The 20964-nt window shown below is 47.5% G+C and overlaps 1 protein-coding gene across 2 annotated transcripts in view; it reads right to left on the bottom strand.

Annotated features, from left to right (window-relative positions):
• The window catches only part of SHANK3 (SH3 and multiple ankyrin repeat domains 3), a 404972-nt gene that overhangs the window by 284357 nt on the left and 99651 nt on the right, over window positions 1-20964 (bottom strand). For both annotated transcript variants that reach the window (XM_076341473.1, XM_076341380.1), the window contains exons 7-10: window positions 19173-19324; window positions 18693-18860; window positions 17472-17588; window positions 16061-16138 (exon numbers count right to left, since the gene is read on the bottom strand). In XM_076341473.1, coding sequence (XP_076197588.1) covers window positions 16061-16138; window positions 17472-17588; window positions 18693-18860; window positions 19173-19324 — 515 coding nt within the window. The remainder of the gene's footprint in view (window positions 1-16060; window positions 16139-17471; window positions 17589-18692; window positions 18861-19172; window positions 19325-20964) is intronic.

Consider the following 20964-nt stretch of genomic DNA (forward strand, 5'->3'; position numbering starts at 1 on the left):
GTGGTGGGTTGACCCTAGCTGGATGCCAGGTGCCCACCAAAGCCACTCTATCACTCCCCCTCCTCAGCTGGACAAGGGAGAGAAAATATAATGAAAGGCTCATGGGTCGAGATAAGGACAGGGAGATCACTCACCAATTACCGTCACGGGCAAAACAGACTCGACTTGGGGAAATTAGTTTAATTTATTACCAATCAAATCAGAGTAGGATAATGAGAAATAAAAACTAAATCTTAAAAACACCGTCCCCCCACCCCTCCCTTCTTCCCGGGCTCAACTTTACTCCCAAATTCTCTGCCTCCTCCCCCTGAGCGGTGCAGGGGGACAGGGAACGGGCGTTGCAGTCAGTTCATCACACGTTGTGTCTGCCGCTCCTTCCTTGTCAGGGAGAGGACTCCTCACACTCTTCCCCTGCTCCAGCGTAGGGTCCCTCCCATGGGAGACAGTCCTCCACAAACTTCTCCAACGTGAGTCCTTCCTACGGGCTGCAGTTCTTCATGAACTGCTCCAGCGTGAGTCCCTTCCATGGGGTGCAGTCCTTCAGGAACAGACTGCTCCAGCGTGGGTCCCCCACGGAGTCACAAGTCCTGCCAGCAAACCTGCTCCAGCGTGGGCTCCTCTCTCTCCACGGGTCCACAGATCCTGCCAGGAGCCTGCTCCAGCGCAGGCTTCCCACAGGGTCACAGCCTCCTTCGGGCATCCACCTGATCCAGCGTGGGATCCTCCACGGGCTGCAGGTGGATAGCTGCTCCACCATGGACCTCCACGGGCTGCAGGGGGACAGCCTGCCTCACCATAGTCTTCGCCACGGGCTGCAGGGGAATCTATGCTCCGGCACCTGGAGCACCTCCTCCCCCTTGTTCTTCACTGACCACAGTGTCTGCATAGATGTTTCATAGTTTTTTCCCCTTCTTAAATATATTATCACAGAGGTGCTACCACCATCGCTGATGGGCTCAGCCATGACCAGTGGCAGGTCCGTCTTGGAGCCAGCTGGCATTGGCTCTATCAGACATAGGGGAAGCTTCTAGCAGCTTGTCACAGAAGCCACTCCTATAGCCCCCCACCACCACTAAAACCTTGCCACGCAAACCCAATACAACTCTAATTAGATTTTATTCTTGTTTTACTGATAATTTCCCTAGTTTTGGGAAACTAAGTCTTGTTAAAAGAAAAAAGCGTAATACATAACATTTGACTGACAAGTTTATGAGTCTGGCTGACAGAAGCAACGATGTCTGAAATCAGAAAGATGAAATCCAGTAAGGTCTAGTACAAACCGTTACACTAGGAACAGAGAAATCAAGTGCATAAATGCAAGATGGAGAACAACCGGCTAGGCATTGTAAAGCAGAAAACAATGTGTGGTAACAAAGGTAACCCCAAACTAAACACAAGTCAAGAAAATGGTGACATTGCATAAAGACAAATTTAATTCTAGGAGGTATTAACAAGATGGTGAGCACCCATCTAGACTGATATGCCCACTTTTGGGACACAGTTCTTTAAGAAGGTAAATAAATTGAAAGCAGCAAGTTGGAAAAGACGCTTGGAAATCTTGACCACTGAGGAAAGACTGATAGAAGTGGGTTTGCTCACCTTAAATCTTTAAAGAGTACTACAAAAAGGTTGGTGATCAATTATCCCATCAGTCCACTGTTGGAAGGACAGAGAAATATGCTTACTTTGCCAAAAAAATTGATTAAAACCTAAGAACAAATTTCTGATTTTCTCAGCACAGATGAACACCGAGAAAAATCTACTGTGACTGAATGTAGGGTTTCCTTCGCTGATAGTCTTGAAGTAGATTTGACAAACATTTCCAGGGCTGATTGCCTACTCAGAGTAGCTAGAAAAAGTGGTTATCTTGACCTCCAATTCAAGACATTTGTGCCCAGAAATGTACAACACATTTACCTTTTTCCATGACAGTATATCTAGATTGGGTCCGAGAGAGGGGGGGGGAGTGTCCATATATAATTTGTTATATATAATTTATCTTGCTCAAAATGTATTTGTTAACGTAGAGATATCACCAAGCAGGACATTACTCAACGGTATTGTTCAGGTTCTTGGTCCAAATCTACTGTGTGCTAGCGATGACCTCCTAGCCTAAGGTATCGATGCTGAGGGTAAAACTGAAGGTGCACAAAGTCTGACAGGATACCAGACAGGTCGCTGCTGCAGCAGAATCTGAGCCTGAGAGCAGCCAGGCAGCGAGCAAGGGCATAGCACACCGCTGCAGGAGGTGAAACAGCCTCAGAAAGCAGGGACACAAAGCAGGGAAAAACTTCAGCATAAACTCTCAGAATAATAACTGTAGCCATAAAGACTAATTGAAAGTATCAATTAGAAATATGCACAAATTCAGTGATGAGCTGTATGCCACAGTAGCGGGACCTGTGCTAACACACTGGGTCACTCCTAGAGCCAAGGTCAAGAAGAACATAGAAACAGAGGAAGATTCACATGATGGACACAAAAGCGATCCAACAGCTGTAAAAGCCTTTGAAATGTGAATGTTAGGGGACATCAAACTATTCTACTTCTCGATGGAGATGAGATGATCACTGTGCATAGGTGCTAAGGTATGGGGAAGAAGTCCGACTGCAAAGCTTTCCACTTACTGCAACACACAAAAGAGCTAATAACAGGATGATTAAATTAGACAGAGTAACACTGAGGTAAAAGATAACTTCTAGCAGCGAGGGTAATTAAATAGCTTACAAAGAGAGGTGGCAGACTCCATTGCACATGTGTGAGGAGCACAGACCTGGGAGCCCTGCTGAGCCCATGGAGCCATGTGTCCCAGCCCCAGGACAGGGGAGATAGGTTTGCCTGCACCCGCCATTGGTATTTTCAGCCCTGAATCAAGACCGAGTCTGCACTCTGGAGGGTTAATGGATTTTTATTTCAGGAGGAAGAGGAGGAGGTCACTTTACGTATAATTGCCAATAGGCCTAAAGAGACATGATGATTAAAAAAATGAGAGAAGTCACCCATACACAAGCAGGGCTTGTTATATATTTGGCACATCAGAAAAGCTGAGCACTGCAGAGGCAACACCTCTTCTGTATCTGGAGAAGCAAGCAAGGTGGTGGGAACAGTCACTGAGCACCCCAAAAGGTGTTGAGCCCAGCTCAGCTCCACAGTCAAACCCGGAGGTGCCAATCTCACCTGCAGAAAATGTCGTCACTCTTAAAGGAGCAAACAGGCATTGCAATCACTAATAGTTTATTTTCATTGCAAACTATGCTTTTAAAATCTGAATTATGAGCAAGCTTTTAATTAATCTGAAGTATAAGAAAGGTTAGTAGAAGCTGGGTTACTATGTTACCTGATCATTAAGGACAACAAAGAGCCTAAGCACAGATAATAGATTTCTCAGAGGTCCTAAACTTTAATCAACTCTAATGTTAAAAAGTTAACAAACGTATTTTTAAATGCTAAAAAAAAAAAAGTGTTTTCCCACTCAGATAGCAAATACAGTAAGTTTGAGGAAGATGTGCTGCATTTTTAATACATAACAGGTTGAATAACCACTCCAAGGGCCAACAGGAACTCCACACCTCCATAAGTTATTTTAATTTCTACTATAATAGAGCTAGAAAGCAAAATCAGTAGGCTCTGCACACACTTACAAAAACCCACAAGCCTTACAAATCCAAATGTTTGACAAGAGAGAACAGATGGAGGAGGACAAGGTTACCGTTGTAGTGACGACAAGAAAAATATGGAGCTTATTAATAAAAATAATGCTATAGACATTCTCACATCAGCTAAAATTTTTGGCATTAGTTAGGACTAAGTCTTTAAAACACGTCAAACAGCAGATGTTGTTTCTGTGTTTTACACATGTTGAGGAACAATGGCAGCTAGCTAGCAAGAGTTTACAACTAAGCTGACTAAACTGTAAAAATATCGGCTAGCTTTATCATTTCCTTCAAGTATTCTTAACACTGAACACTTATAATCTACATAAGTAGAATTAAATTTATTAATTTCTATGACATCACAAGATATGATGTCATTAATAAGTTAGAAATCCAAACACTGTCAGCTAAAATTTAATTTAGATTAGAAAAATCACAGTTAACTGAAGACATTCTTTAACAAAATCACTCCATTTGAGAATATTCTGTTGCCTGGACAACACGACTGCAAATTGCAGAGTTCAGATCATGATGTCTGTTTTAAAGCAACAAGATACAAATCTAACAACCTGTTTTTATTGTACCAAAAAGCTGATACAAATGGTATGTTAAGATAACATCAAAGTGTAAATCTTTAAGGACTTAAGGAGGACCATTCGAAGTGTTATAAGGCCCAATTATACGTGTGACAGATGCAAAAGAGGCTGAGAAAGGTAAAGGTACAAAATGGGATACAACAAGCAAGGTGTGTAAAGAACAGCAGGGCCGCAGGAAAGCACATTACAATGCGCTCTCAGCAAGAGCCGATCAAGCACACCAGCGCGTCGGTGGGGGAGGAAAGCTTTAGTACCACAAACACCGGGGGGGTTGCTGTCTTTTTGCTTGAGCTTTTTACTCCACAATTGGCTGCGATCATGCAGCACATATCACCAAATCAGCAGATCAGTTGGGCCTCATAAAACCGACACACAGTATCTGCGGCATTATCTGCCTTTGTGCCTGGTTCTGCAATCAATTTATGAATAGCCTTTACTTTTCGACAAAGCGCCAGAGATCTGCAGACCACGAGCTGAATCACACTGCCAAAAACCTCCTAGGAGCAATCTCAGGCATTAGTGGTGAACTCTGATCATCCATGACGGTTCTCAGATGCCTAGAAAAGAAGGGAAGTTACAACCAGCTTTAAATGCGCGGCGCAAGGAGAGGAACATTGCCCTGTTGACCAGGCAACTTCATTTTATTGTCCAGAAAAACGTTGGGCAAAACAGATCGTTTGTAAACAGAGATGACCAACAACAGCAATTTGTAAAGAGCAAACCAAATTTAAGGGATCCAAGTTACTTCTAGGAGAGGGTAGCAGGCCAGGCTTTGTGAAGAGTGAAGAAACTGAAGATATCATATAGCTGTCTTCTGCAAAAGTTTTGACAGCCTTATGTGACATTCTCAGAAACAACAGATATTAAATCTAGCCGACACTCCTGCCAAGTGATGAAAAACTGATCAGAAAACTAATTCATGACTAACTGTCAGACTAAAAATGTATGCTAAATGGATTTCACAGGACCCTACCCCAGGTTCAGTAGTATTCAATATTTCATTAGCAACCTGGATGATGGAGTGCAGAATATGCTTATTAAATTCCTAGATGAGACCAAGCTGGAAGGAGATGCAAAGTCATTAGAGGATTAGAATCAAAACGATTGTTGGAAACTCAAGAAATAGGCCAGGGGCGGGGCGGCGGGGGGAGGGGGGAGATTTAGTCAATAGAGACAAATGTAATGACAGTTTATTTATAGGGATACAGAAGATGGAGCCAGCCTCTTCTCCAAGGTGTACAAAGAACAAGAGTCAACGGGCACAAGGCACAATGGGGGTAATTTTGTCTGGGCATAATGAAAAGGCTCTTCACCAGGAGAACGGCTGAGTACAGGAACAAGCCCCAAGGTGGGAGCGCTCCAGGTGTGGGGGCTTTCAAGCCTGGCTGGGAAAGACCCTGATCACCCTCAGCAGCCATGGGGCTCGCCCATCTAACCAGGAGGGCTGGAAGAGAGACATCCCCAGGTCTCCCCAGTCCAGATGGCTCAGCAAGTCTGCAACACCAGGCACAAACACAAGCTAGGAGACAGCAGGCAGCAGTCCTGCTGAAGAAGATTGAGGATTGCAGGATCACAAGCTGAAAATGAGTCAACAAAGTCACGCTGTGGCAGAAAAGGGAAAACATACCAGGATTTACAATTAGCAGCCTCACCTCTAATGTGTGATGTAACCCCTCTGCTCTGTGCAGAACAGGTTGGATTTCAGCTGGAAAAGGCTACTTTTAGGAACAGAGTTAAATAAAAGATATAGGGAGAATCCAGAGTAAATCAATAGTAATGATCAGATTATGCTTTCAAGGTCTCTGCAGGAAAGCCTGTGTGCTCTGGGGACATTCAGCCCAGAGAACAGAAGATCAGGTGGGGAAGGGGTGATCTGACTGTAAAAACAGAAAGAAGGCAGCTGCAGCGAGGACAAAAATAATCTGTTCTCAATAACCATGGAAAAGTAACAGGCTTAAAATTCAATAAGAAAGATTCAGGTTAGATGTCAGAAAACGCTTTCTAAGACTGCAGACAACTATAAGCGCAGACCGCCTCGGGAAGCTGCAGCCAGCACAGGGTTTGTGAACAGCTGCTCACTCACAAGCAGCTTTCTCAAACACCAGTCTTAACTTTCAGACAGAGCTGATCTTGGAGGGGGCAGGCAGAAGAGCCCAAAAAAACACCTCTCCGGTTCCTTCTAAGTCCTAGCTTTCTACTGCCTTCTCCAATGGGACAGCTGGCTCTGAACGAGGGGAGTGCAGGAAAGGTTGTCAACCCTGGGCTTAGGGAGGTGTTCAGTGTGGTCTCCCATAGCATCCTTACTGCAAAATGGGACAGGGATGGTTTGGGCAGGGGGACGACAAGCTAGGTGGAAAGCTGGCTGGACCACCAGGCTCAAAGGGTGGTGATGGGCCACGTGGAGTCCAGCTGGTGGCCGGTTATGAACTCATTCCTCAGGGATGGGCATGGGGGCCGGTACTGTTTGGTGTCTTCATTGACCACCAGGACAATGGGAGGGAGATCCTTGTCACCAGCCTTGGGAGCAGCCGATAGGCAGAAGGGCAGGGCTGCTCGTCAGCAGGACCTCCCCAGGCTGGAGAAATGGGCTGATGGGGACTGGTGGGGCTCAGCCAGGACAAGCGCCAAGTCCTGCCTGTGGGCTGCAGCAGGACAGGACGGGACAGGGCGGACGGCTTCCCCAAAAAGGCCTGGGGGATCCTGGGGCCTCTCAGATGCAGTGCCAGCAGCACCCTTGGGCAATGGAGGCCAAGCACCTCCTGGGCGGTGATGGCCCGAGGGCAGCCAGCGGGGTGAGGGCAGGGATTGCTGCCCTCCGCCCAGCACTGGCGAGACCCATCGGGATGCTGGGGCCAGGTTGGGCTCACCAGCGCAGGATGGACATTGCAGTAGTGTGGTGGGTCCCATGGGGTCCTCGGGACAGTCGGGGCTGCAGTGCGGGAGGTCGGAGGACAGGCTGAGCATGGGGTTTGCTCAGCCAGGAGAGAAGGCAAAGGGAAGACCCTATTATGGCCTGCAGCTGCCTGACAGGGTGGAGAGAGAGGACAGAGCCAGGCTCTTCTCAGAGGTGCCAGAACCATCACCTCTATGATTCTGCGGTTTTATGATGCTATTAACTTTGTATGTGAAACTATCATAGCTACCTTATCCCCCATGAGCTAGGAAGAAAATCAAGCTGTGATACTGAAACACACATCCTGCTCTGCAACGTGTTCGAGGGATGAATTGCACCCATGCTCAGAGAGGGACCTCAGCTCCCCATACAAGATGCTGCTGCCCACCCCTGTGCTGCTGCCCAGTGGGCATCTCTGCCCGCCAGCACAACCCCTGCCCTGCATCTGAGCATCACCAACCCCAAGCACCCCCTCGGCTCTGCAGGGAGGCCATCTCCCTACATGTACCCCCGATATAGGCAATGATTTCCTTACATCAAGCCAAACGTTTGTCTGAAGTGCTCATAGTCAAGTTAAAGGTTGACTAAAACCTCTGACACGTGCTTGGGTTTCATGGCCAAGGTCAGCCTTGCCAGTTACAGATGCTAGCACAAGTGACTGAGTGCACCACAGCCAGAGTAACTCTACATCAACAAAGCCTGTACTAATCATAACAAGAAACTTTGTTAACTTACAGCATGATTACCTACCAAAAAAACCCCAAAAAACACACACCCACCACAAAAACCTGTTTAAAAGAATTTAACAAAAATGTGGCAATCAAAAGGACAGACAACTTTTTGACAGAAAAGCAGCAGCTCTGATTGTTACGTTTCAGTGAAATGAGAAGAAATTTGAAGCAACTACTTGCATACTATTTTTATATTCTGCATATGATAATACTGTATACGTATAAATGGAAAAGTTCAACCATGAGTATCACGAGGACAAAGAAATTTGTACAAAATTGACATTTACTGATCATTAAGAAACTTGTCTGCGCTTCCAAAACCTACATAAGACATGTTTGGGATGAGCTAACACAAGCGATCCCATAGCTCCATTGGCATACAAGTTCGACAGGAAAGAAATCACAATCTATGTTTAGTTTCAGCTTGATACCAGAGTCACCTGCTCACATACATAAGCAAGCCTTTAGATCAATATAAAAGAAAATTATGAGTTATTTTTACAAATATAAGTAACACTGAATTATTATCCCTTGATAATTAAAATTTCCAGTGCTGACTTCACATTTTGATAGGTCCTCATAGCCATCTTTATTGGCTGTAAAAGTTAGATTTATAACAAACTCACACATTTATAATAATTTTCCAGTGTCTACCTTGGGTAAGTAAATGGTCCAAAGCAGAGTGGAAATCAGAGACAAATGGTTACACTATACAACGAAGCTGTGTTTTACAGGTATGGTTACACCATAAAACCAAGCTGCATTTTACAGGTAATTTTTCTTATATGGCATGGTTTTGGTACTATAAGCAGCACTCGGGCACCAATAGCACTGGGGCCTCAGATGGATCAGCCCTGAAGGCCACACTCTGGACATCAGAAATGTTTCTGAGGACATAAGGGAAAAGCCACCTTTGACTTTGGCCAAGCATTGTGATTTGTGGAAAACATAGATGAGAAGCCTCCATCCAGAAAAGGCACGTCAAAGGTGCGGTAAAGTATCTTCCATTACCACTGAGAAAGGAGGATTGGAAGAACACACGCAGAAAGAAAGATGACTTACCAGTTACTGTACACCCACACAAACACACATGTGAACTAGAAACACCCCAATACCCCATTCGTTTCTGTTTGAACTACCACAGGAGCTCAAGCTCATCGCCATCACCCCTCTCCATCCAAGACTGAACAAGAGGTACAGCATGCCCGTCATCATTTCAGATCCTCTTCCACTTCAGAGGAAAAAGTCAGTGCCTCAGCAGGCTCTGGGAAAGGCAGGTGCACAATAAGCCAGCACGTGGACAAGGCTGCTTGAGAAACTGCGACTTCTCACCCAGCCTGCATGGACGTGTATGCTGCAAATGACACTGAGGCAGCTGCACCCTTGCTGCAGAGGGGTCCTGAAGTCCTTCCTGCATGCACCAGCTGCAAACTGCTCCACCAACACCACTTCAGCTCTGAGATGCTGCAGTAAACAATACCTAGGGAAGGCAGGGGCCAAGCTCCAGGTGTCCACACCAGAAATATCAAGGGTAGAGATATTCAACAAGTGATTCTGAAGTCACTTGGGCACTGAAAGCACTCCTCTGATTAGGGCTGGAGCCTTCACTATAGGAAATTACAGCAAGGTCTGTCACATGGCCATTGTGGTTGACTCACAGACATTCCAGGAACATACAGGGGCAGCGTAAGGAACCTCCAAAACTTGCTAGACAAGAAAGATCCATCTTGACGTTGATAACACAAAGTTCAGACTCCGTGTCAGAGATGTGAGGTTTGGGAAAGAAAACTGGGAAGTTAACACTGTGAACAAGATAAAACTTGGATGCTTCTTAGAAGGAAACTGCTGGCATCTCTAACAGGCCACTGAAAAATACAGTACAAGGCAGGTGATGACCTGACCATAAGGACCTGGACTTTTCCTACTTTTTACGCAGGGGTAAGGGCAACTGGAAAAGCTACTTTTATTAAACAAAAGGTAAAAAAAAAAGACCCAGAGGTTCAAAGTGAAGGCTTGCCAGCCTGTGACACCTGGTTTAATCCCATCAGAATACCAGGCTCCTGAGAAAGAAAACACTTATAGAATAGTTTGGATTGGAAGGGACCTCTAAAGGTCATCTAGTCCAACCCCCCTGCCGTGGGCAGGGACATCTTCAACTAAATCAGGTTGCTCAGAGCCCCGTCCAACCTGACCTGGAATGTTTCCAGGGATGGGGCATCCACCACCTCTCTGGGCAACCTGTGCCAGTGCTTCACCACCCTCAGCGTCAAAAATGCCTTCCTTACATCTAGTCTAAAACTACCCCCCCTTTAGTTTAAAGCCATTCCCCCTTGTCCTGTCGCAACAGGCCCTGCTAAAAAGTTTGCCACCATCTTTCTCATAAGCCCCCTTTAAGTACTGACAGGCTGCAAGAAGGTCTCCCCGAAGCCTTCTCCTCTCCAGGCTGAACAACCCCAGCTCTCTCAGCCTTTCTTCATAGGAGAGGCGTTCCACCCCCCTGATCATTTTCGTGGCCCTCCTCTGGACCCGCTCCAACAGGTCCGTGTCTTTCTTATGCTGAGGGCTCCAGAGCTGGATGCAGTACTGCAGGTGGGGTCTCACCAGAGCAGAGTAGAGGGGCAGAATCACCTCCCTCGACCTGCTGGCCACGCTTCTTTTGATGCGGCCCAGGATACAATTGGCCTTCTGGGCTGTGAGTGCACATTGCTGGCTCATGTCCAGCTTTTCATCCACCAGTACCCCCAAGTCCTTCTCGGCAGGGCTGCTCTCAATCCCTTCATCCCCCAGCCTGTATTGATACCAGGGGTTGCCCCGACCCAGGTGGAGGACCTTGCACTTGGCCTTGTTCATGTTGGCCTCATGAGGTTCACACAGGCCCACTTCTCAAGCTTGTCCAGGTCCCTCTGGATGAAGGAGGGACCTCACTTAAGTGAGTCCTTAAGACATCTGAAAACCAGGAAGGAAAAGGAAAGCAAGACCTGATGCACTGGCAGAGACTAGCCAGGTGATAAGAAACCAAAGAACTTAACCCAGCTAAGGCAGGGTCTTACCCCCAGCTCACACCAATCACATGGAGCAGCTGGGACTGATGAGGAAACAGATGCCCAGGCACAGGTAGCAAAAACAAATTGTTTGGTACAGCTACTGAACAGTAGCATTTTAGGATTCTCCTGCTGTTTACAGGGAAATCTCTATGTGGAGGAGAGCAGGGTTTCTGCAGCGGCAGCAAGTCTCCAGCCCCACACAAGGCAGACTGCTGAGAGACAGGAGAGGCACAGATGGCCCAACCTCTTTGATACAGAGGTAGGAAAACCAGCAGTTATCTCAGAGGACACAGGGAACTAAGACAGATGGAGCCTTCCATGTCTCATCTTTATCTGTATAGAAATTAGGACATTACAGTATGGATGGGTGGACAGCTAGATGGGAAAAAATGGTTGGACTGTTAGGCTTAGAGAGTGGTTGTTAATAGGTCATTCTCTACCCGATGGCCAGTGACAGGTGGAGCATCACATAGGTCAAGTTTGTAGGTAACACCGAACTGGAAATGGTCAATATTCACAAGGGCAGGGCTGCCATCCAGAGGAACCTGGATAGGCTGGAGGAATATGCCAGCAGGACCCCCATGAAATTGAAAAAGCACAAATGCAAAGTCCCATGTCTGACTCTGGCAATGACATGGACTGGGGAGCAGTTCAGCAGAAAAGGCCTTGGAGGTCTTGGTAGACAGCAAGCTGGATTAGAGCCACAGGGACAGTGACTTTTGCAAGAGTAGAGGGTATCTCCTTCCCTCTCACACACTTGTTAATGAAGACCCCATCAAACCATTTCTCATCAGCTCAATGTCAAACCCCAGCATGACACAGGAAGCCGGTTTCACATGGCCTGTCTACAACACCAGGTGTGGATCATCATTCTGATGAAGTTCAGCTTGCAAAGGTAAATGATTTCATTTCCAAGTCAAATCATGTCATTTGCATGCTCAGAGAGGGTCACAGTCATTCACAGAATTTCATTCACAGAAAGGTCTTCTCATTTGCAATCACTCTGTCAATCTGGCATTAAGGAAAAGGAAAAGAGAAACCCAAAATACTGCAGTTGAACAGCAACTAGCACTTAATGCTTTTGTAAAAACCACAAGAAACTGTAGACAGGCTGACCTGGAGGACTTTGAGCTACCAATAGTCCCATGCAAGAAAAAGACTGAAGTAGTGAGGGTGGGTAACCTTATCACAATATTAAAAAAGCACCTCTTGAAGAACAAGACTAGAGACAAGTCTTCACCCTCCTAAGAGACAAAACATTGCCTAATGTTGCCATCCTGAATTTAAACTTACAAATACAGGATTTCAGCTCCCTGGGATCCAGCACAAATCACCAGTGGGAGGGAGGACACCATTGACTGACTCAGCCACCATTCACCATGTTTGCAAAACTGCCCACCCATGCACCTGTCCACATGTTCCAGTCCTCCACTGGGTACCTTCCTGTTGTTTAAATAGGATGGTGGGTTCACCACACCAACAACAGCAACTGCTGGTTTTCACAGTCCCGGCTTGAGTGCCTGTCCTTCCCATTGCAGGCTCCCAACCCACGGCATGCTCCAGTGGCCAACATCTCAAGTCCAGTCAGTGAGCACCTCAGGGCACATGGGAGGTTTGAGACACAACTAGTGCTTTGGCAGCACTTTGTTTCTGATCAATGATACTGCTAAAGCAGCTGGAAGGAAAAAACAAACAAACCACTGCAACTTTCTTTTCATCCAGTGCATTCTGAGTACGCAATATCCTACCTGAAAAATGATGTCTTCATCCTTCTGTGAGCAGAACGTATTTGGATGAGGTGGGGGAGCTTTGGGACAGACTGCATCTGCACAGGGGACTCTTAGACAATTTGTGGATGAAAAGCCAAGCTAAGAGCAATTGAAGACAGATGTAGGTACAAACCTGGCTCAGGAAAACAGAGATGCAGGTTACCAGAAGCTGGGAAGATACTCTGGGAAAACTCTCACCCTAAACCCACCCTGCTCTTGCACTCCTCCCTGAAGCCTGTTACCAGCCACAAAGAGGTGAGACTGCTCCCAGCACTCCTGCCCCACCACACAGGCCATGCCCTGCACTCCACAAGTGGGGGTCAGGCCCCTTTGCAGCAGGAGGAACTCAACGCAGCAAGAGGTGGCATGCCACCCCAAGCAATGAGCATGCTGATTTGCCTTAGGGAAGATAACCAAGCAGATTACAACTTCTAAACCCTCTAAATTACTCACTGCTATCTCAAGTCATCTCAGGCCACTGACACCAAGCTATCTGATTAACAGTAGCAATCAAATTAACAGGTATGTGCAGTAAACCGACTAAATAGCCATGCAGCAGCGAAAGTATTTATGTGAGCTCCCAGCAGCCACAGAATGGCAGGGTAGCGCATGCTCCCTTGTTCAGGCTCAGCTCTCCTCTGCCGTGCTGAAACTCCATCGTAGAAAGGCAGCATCTCACTACCACGACCACGCAAAGACAACAGTGAGAAAGCACCAGACTTTGCAGCGGACAATGACTTAATGACATGCTGAAGTCTCAAGCAAGCAATCCAAGCAGGGAGTCAGAGAGTTTCTCTTTGAAAGCTGGGAATTGAAGGGAGCACATCACACTAATATCAAATTCTGGTTTAGATTTGCTAATAAACAGATTGAATTACCAACCACAGTTTTCATTCTCTGGAACAGAAACTTCCAATTAGTCGCACTACTTCAAAAACGAAGAGACAAACACTGTTTTTTTCTCATTAAGACCCACTAGGACTCTGCAGGACGCGAGCAAAATCAGAGCAGGAACCATTTGCCTCCCTCCACCACCTGCTACACCACCCCATGTCCTGCAAATGCCCAAAACGAAAAGATCGCCCTTTCTCCATCTCTTGATTCCAAAAGTTCAGCTCATCTCAAAAAGGAGACAGCAGTTTCCTGCAAGAAGCCCTTCCCTGGAAATAAATATTTTTACATTAAATCAGAGAGCAGTCAGATGGGACTATCCTCAATCCCCAGAGCAAAGCTCCCCAGAGAGCAGCAGTCTCTGAGCAAAGTAGACCTTACTGTATTAAGCCCTTTCACGACCCACCTCCTGAGGCAGGAGATAATACGGAGCAGACAGAGGAAGGTCTGAGCTAAGGTGGATTCATGGAGAACAGGGCTGCCCACCAAGGGCTGAGCTCAGGCATCCTTCAGCATTTGCTGTGGTTAGCAAGTCACACCAGTCACTCAGAGCAAAACTATGGTGGCACTCATGCTTGTGTGCATGAGCGCCACACCAGAGCCAGTCACCCCGCACTGCCCAGGCCACCACGGAGGGGAGGACAAGCCGCACCTTCTCCGCAGACAAGTACCCACACTTTGTCACACATATGACACTCCCAGCTACGGAGTCATAGCTCCACCAGCTATGACCAGACAGCCACCACTTAATATGTGGATTAATTGCATAGCATAAATCTCAAGCTCCTGCACATGACAAAATACCAGACAGCCTATAAGGGTGCTCAATTTGACCTTTAAGGCCCTTTTTCCTCTCAGCATCCAAGCCAACACGTAGCACAGCTTGTAAGGAACATGGTCTCAGCCTTAATAAAGAAATTACTTTTAAACAAGACTATAAGCTATGTATTCATTTCCTGAAACTACATAAGCGTTTTCAGTTCCTCACACCGTACACACAAGTGATTCATAGCTGATTATTTCTGCACGGCTGCCTGATTCCTATATACAATCATGGTAACTACACACGTGAGTTCTGTGTACTCTTTTTAGGACAAATTTTAATTTGCATTAAAATATACTTAAAATTTAAATGAAATATCCTCGTGCAGAACAGAGCACCATTGCAGCAGCTTGTGGCAGGGGATTCAGGGAGAACCACAGCCAGTTCTCCGTGTCTGCCAGCGAGCGGTCAGGTTAGGTCAGAGGGCACTTCGGCTCCCAGTGTACTCACGACACAAATGCTGCACAGGAATTTGGTGCCTTTTCAGTAAAGTTAGTCCCTCAGGACACACAAGGCTCACTAGACATACCCACTTCTGCATGGGAGGCAACGCTGGTGCAGCACAACCCAGTGTAGCAGATTTCCAGCACATGCAGAGCATCTGCCCAGAAATTCCCTGCCTGCCTCCCCCAGGATGTGCTGCTGCTCCAATGGCAGCCGCAGTCACACATGTGCAACGAGAGAGATTGTGTGTATAACAAGGCTTCTTTCTCACAGGGGCCACACACGACGTTCGCAGGGACTGAATGACATCATCGTGGTCACACTTAAGACTGTGGCATAAAGCTGCTATAAACAACATTGAAGGAGAAGCAAGAAAAAGCATTTCTAAAGGACTAATAATTAGCGAGCTCATCTGCAGCCACTCGAGCTGGTATATGAGTAATACATTGACAGACACTCTCTGCTCTCAAGGGACACCTGAAGATTAGTATTAGCCGGTCATTGAGTCACAACATTTCTGAAAGGTCCTCAGGCAAATGACTGTGCTTCAATAAGAGCACAGACAGAATGGCTATTCCAAGTTCAAAAACTTTAAAAAAAGAAGGGCAAAGCAGACCTTGGATGGGAACAGACCTCCTACATCACAGACTACAGCCTGCAGACCGTCACTTCCCACGATTTGCAAACTTATGGAAAGAGTCACACTGCAAGATGACCGAGTTTCCCTTTTCCACCTGTGTTACCCAGCGTATTTACTAGAAAGCTATTCCAGAGTTTCACTCCTCTTGTGGCTAGAGGTCTTCTGACTTCCAGTTTAAGTTTATTAACAGCAAGTTTAGGTGCATTCATTTCTGTGGCAACACCATCCTTTATTTCTAAGGATTCTGCTCCTTTTCTAATATTTACTGCAACATTTCTACAGACAGCAGTAACTTCTCCTTTCCACCTCCATTACACATGACCAGACGAGCCAAGATCTTTCAGTCTCCCACCATAAGATACCATCTTCACAGCCCTTTCCACATGTACCAGACGTTCTCTTTCCTCCCTCCTCCTCCAGCAATTAAGCTGGTGTCAGAATAGACATCTTGAATCAACAGTTTTGTTCCAGTAAGCTTTACCCCACATGTGCCCAAGACATGCTGCAGAGGCTGCCCTCATCAGGGGCCATGAGGAGCTCTGTGGGAGGAACGGGGCCCAGAGCTCGCTGCCTCACCTGGAACGCTGTCTGGCTGTTGTAGTTGCGAATCTCTTTGCTCGCACCGCGGAAGAGGAGAACCCGAGCACAGCTCTCCTGTGAAAGCAAGCAAGAGGGAAAGGGGAAGAGACCAATTAACACTACAGACTGGTAACAACAAAAAAGCAAACCAGATGGTTTCATCGCACTTAGAAAGCCTCCTTTGGCAAGAGCAAGGAATGATGCTCAACCCCTACGAACTGGTCACCCCCAACCCCAAGCTGACCAAGTCCTCCCACCTGTATGCAGCTCTGGGGCACTGGTACCATGGCCATGCCCAAACATCATCCCAAGAGCACAGCTACAGGCACACTGGCCACCACACATTCCCAGGTATTGTTATTTCCTAAAGCCTTCTATTGTTTCTGTTTCGAAAACTCTGTGCTTCTAAATGATGTTAGTTCAACATGCTTATGAGCACCTGTACTCTTTAATGCCACTCTGCCCACCAACCCCAGTGGACAGGCACCTGGGTAGAAGAGTTCTTGATGTGCAGAATGCCCCTACCACCTAACAAGCCACAAATCACCCTCCACATACCACTGTCTATGGTAAAATGTAACAGTGTTGAATTTTTAAAGCATGGACACCTCAGAAACTGAAAGTTCCCTTTATAATCAAAAACCACATAATACAATGTATAAAAATCTTTAGGAAGGAACAAAACCTACAGGAGAAATACTTAAGATACTGACCTCCACATCTCAGAAAGAGAAGAGTGGTGTATAAAATCAGAGAGGACTCTTCCACCACCCTCAATTTCTCCTCAACTGAGGTTAGTAACCACACAGAAAATAAAACAGAAATGGTGCCCTATGCTGCCTGGACAGTCTTCTTCAAAATTCAGAGATTAGTAGTAAAAATTTAGGGCTATTTGTGAGAAGGACAGGACCCCAGTCCACATACCTTGCCCAGAGCTGGGTAAAAACCACAGGATGTGCCCAACAAGTCCTGCCTGGGGCACATGCCGGCCTCAAATTAAATGAGAGCACCTGGGCCAAATTAGCACTCTCCACCCAGGCAAACTGCTTCCTCCCAACCAGTAATGGGGGCTTGCTGTGAAGTAGGAATAGGAACCAGAGGAAAAATTACAGAAAATGTTAGGCAGTAAATCAGTAAAAACATCTTGGGAACGGGAACGGATTAAACCATGGACTCTTCTCTGGCCACCTGCCTCTTGAGAAATCCAACATCAGGCTGGTGCTACAAACAGAAACAGCCTCATCCCAGGACAGAGTGTGGATACAATTCAGAAGAACTTTTCTGGGTCTGGGAACAGTAATAGCAATGAGAAGGTGCCTCAGCCCAATATTGTGCTCTCTCTATCTCAGGCAGGCTGGTGCCCCATCTACAATTTCTTGTTCTCATGCCCCAAATCACACAGATGTACCTGGTTATAGAGAGCACAAATATGAAGAGCGGTGTTTCCTGAGGCATTCTGTGCAGTCATATCAGCTCCATAGAAGAGAAGATGCTCCAGGTGCTGAACATGGCCATAGCGACATGCCTGCACGAAATGCAAAATGGAAAAAAGAAATAGAAAATCAATGAGCAGCAGGAAGATGATAAATTCCATAACATCCTCTGCTGGATTCATCCACGCTAGAAAAGTTGAATCAGACTGGACCTGTAACCTGAAAAGTCCCATTAACATGCACGCAGACACACTGCTGCTCCTTACAGCAATATACACCTGAATACTTATTGGACGAATTACCTCTAGATCAATTGCAAATTTTGGATCAGCATCATACTGGTACCAGGGCCTCCTCCAGACTGCTATCTCAGTATAATTACCCAGTGAAAAGAAGCCCTGAAGCACAAGCAGGCAAAGAGGAGGACAACGGCCCCACATCTCTAGTTAACTGGTGTGGTACTTTCCTCTACATTTTGTCCATCCTCTACGTTTTGTCCATCCTGGGACCAGCAGTCCTCAAAGATCTGTCAAGGCAATGTAGGATGGAGGTAGGAAGGAGGACAGTCATAACCAGTAAATCGAGATCACAAACGCACATCTCTTGTTTTTTCATTCTCATCCTTAGCTGTGCCAGTACTCGCCCACCTTGCAGGGGGCTGACAGCTGGGTGCTTCGGGAGGCCACGGGCCCAAAGACAACCTGCCCTCCCAATGGTCCAAGACAAGGGGACTCTAGGCAGAGCTAGTGCATTCTCCCTTCTCCCAAAGGGTCTCGGTCTTGAAGCACAAAGCCAGCTCAGGTCCCCTAACCCCTAGTCCATGTCTTCCCTACACCAAATCCATTTGTCAATGTGTAAACCTGGGACACATACAACTGTGGTTTGGAACCAGGATGCCTCAGGCATTGGACTGAGATCCCAAAGCACTATCCTATGAGCCAGTGATAATCTGGGGAGGATCCCAGACACTACTGACCAAGGCCAGAAGAAAACAGCCTGAGCATTGGACTGGGATGGGAGCCAGAGCTGGCACACCATGTGCAAGTCCTCCACACAGGAGCCTGACCCCTGGTGTCAGCCACCCCTGCTGAGCAGTGCCTCCACTGCCTGCAGCACCCAAGGGGATGGGATGACCCCTCTATCAGCAGCAGGACAGCCGTCACCCCGGCCGGATCCCATCCCGCTGTCCATCCCACCTGGTGGATCTCCTGCCAGCCATTCTCGTCCACACAGCCGAGCCGGGCGTAGTCGTGCAGCAGGAGCTCGCAGCAATAGGGATCCCCTCCCACCATGGCACTGTGGTACAGGGGCGTCAACCCCCGGCTGTCCTTGTAGTCTGGGGAGGCACCCAGGTCCAGCAGTGTCTGCAAGAGAAGCACCTGCCTCACTATGTGGCTTCAGGCAGCCACACAGTAGGAAAACATGCTCCACAGAGGGTCCAGGGATGCTGCAGCCACGGCAGCAGGCAGTGCTCACCCCATCTTCCCCCCAAGGCTCATGTTATCAGTGCCATGCTTTTGTAATGGGCTGTGCTCCCCGACAGCAACGTGAGAGATGCTTTGGCCTAGGGAGGGCACAACCCTGCTGGCAGCCTGGACGGGGTGGGAGGAGGAGCTGGTGCTGGGGCGCAGGGCAGAGGGGAGGGGGAGTGCCCCACAGCAGCTCCCCCAACTCACCAGCAGCGCTGCATGGTTGCGGCACCGGACAGCCTTGTGAAGAGCTGTCATTCCCTCCCGCGTCCGGAAATCCAGGTGGGCTCCCCCATTGCGCAGTGCCTTGATCATCTCGGCGCTGAGCTCCAGCTGAGCGGCCGCGGTCAGGGGACACTCTGCAGAGCCCCGGGAGAGAGATGGGTGAGAACCGTGGGGGCGCCCACCCCCTCAGTGGGCACCGTGGCACCACCAGCCTCTCACTCGGCACGTCTCCTGCCTGGGCTCCAGCAACGCAGGGTGCTCCCCGCTCCCCTCCCCCCATGTCCACTCCCAGCCCCACTCAGACACCGGCAGTATTCCCAAACACCATGCATGCACAGTCTGAGCGAGCTACAGGCTGTCCGTCCGTTTCTTTTGGGTGCGGATGAGAGCCCCGCAGAGGAGAGGGAGGAGGAAAGCGCTGGAAGTTTAATGAATGGCAGAAATGCCATTGTTGGCTCTTACGCTGCAGGAAAGCACACATCTGGACACATCATTTATACAAAGGGGAGAAGAAGGGGGTGAAAATTGGTATCCTTGTTCAGTTTCTCCCTGCAGCAAGGCATGGAGAAGGGGCTGCTGTTTCGGTGGGAGGCACAGCTATGCACCCCAGCCCCACCACCAGCATCCACAGAGCTGTCCTGAGCTCCTGCACACACAGCTGTCCTGCAGCCGGTCCTCATCGCCTCACACCACCAGCAGCAAGCTCCAAACGTGAAACGCTCACCCCAAACAGGAGGAAGGCCCCTGCATCTGTGCAACCCCCACCTCACCTCTGAGGAGCCTGGCTTGTCACACAGCAGAGTCTGCACAAACTTGCCGGCTGGTTCAGTCTTAGCTCTGACCAGGATCAGTCCCAACTCCCAGGACTGCCCAGCACATAGGACTTGCTCCACTTAGGGATATAGTTTGAGCAGGCAACAGAACTACAGAAATCCCCTTCAACAGTCCTCCCTCACCAAGTGCACCCCCACCGGCCTCCAGCCACCCTCTGTTTTTGTTTTGCGGGTGGGAACAGGAGCCCTGATGCACATCTGTTGCTCTCTATCAGTGCGTGCAGCTCCTAAATGCAGAAAGGCACCTCTGTGCTGGATGGGCAAAGTCTTTTCCAACAGGAGCTGCTACACGCTTCCCTCAATGACCAGACTTCAGCATCCAACTGTCAGCCAAATGCTACCTTGACAGGTTGCAAACTAGTTGCCTGCCTGCAGATCCCCACTGCAGTCCTCGCATGGACAAGTGTGGAGGACCCCTCCTTGGGTGGGGGCCACGGTGTTGATACAGGATGGGGGTTTCTGTCCTACCCTGATGGTGTTAGGGAGATCTGAGCTGCAAAAGGACCGTGCTCGCCTATCCACAGGCTGATTTGATAGCACAAAGAAGGAAGAAAAATGTCCTTTGACATAAAATGAGTAAAGTCTCCTTAAGAGACAGAATGTTTTTCTGAACATTTTGATTATAATTAAATAAATTTGTTTTCTTCAGAGTGCAATATTAAAAAACAAAAAAAGTACGTTTTCTTTCTCAAACAAATCCCTAGGTCTTTCCATCCAAATCCTCCATACCACAAATGGAGCAATGTGAACGCTAGCTGAAATAAGATGACATCAGCTAGAAATACAGTTGTGTATTTTTTAGAAAGGTACCTAATTTGCACATAAATTAAAATCTCTCCATTTACTAGAAATAACTATTTAAATGAGAATAATAAAATGGTTTGAGATACAAATAAAAAAGAATAAGAATATTAATTTTAGAGCATTGCTATTAGTCAAAT

The sequence above is a fragment of the Aptenodytes patagonicus genome, chromosome 1, assembly GCF_965638725.1.
Source record: "Aptenodytes patagonicus chromosome 1, bAptPat1.pri.cur, whole genome shotgun sequence".
Classification (NCBI taxonomy): domain Eukaryota; kingdom Metazoa; phylum Chordata; class Aves; order Sphenisciformes; family Spheniscidae; genus Aptenodytes; species Aptenodytes patagonicus.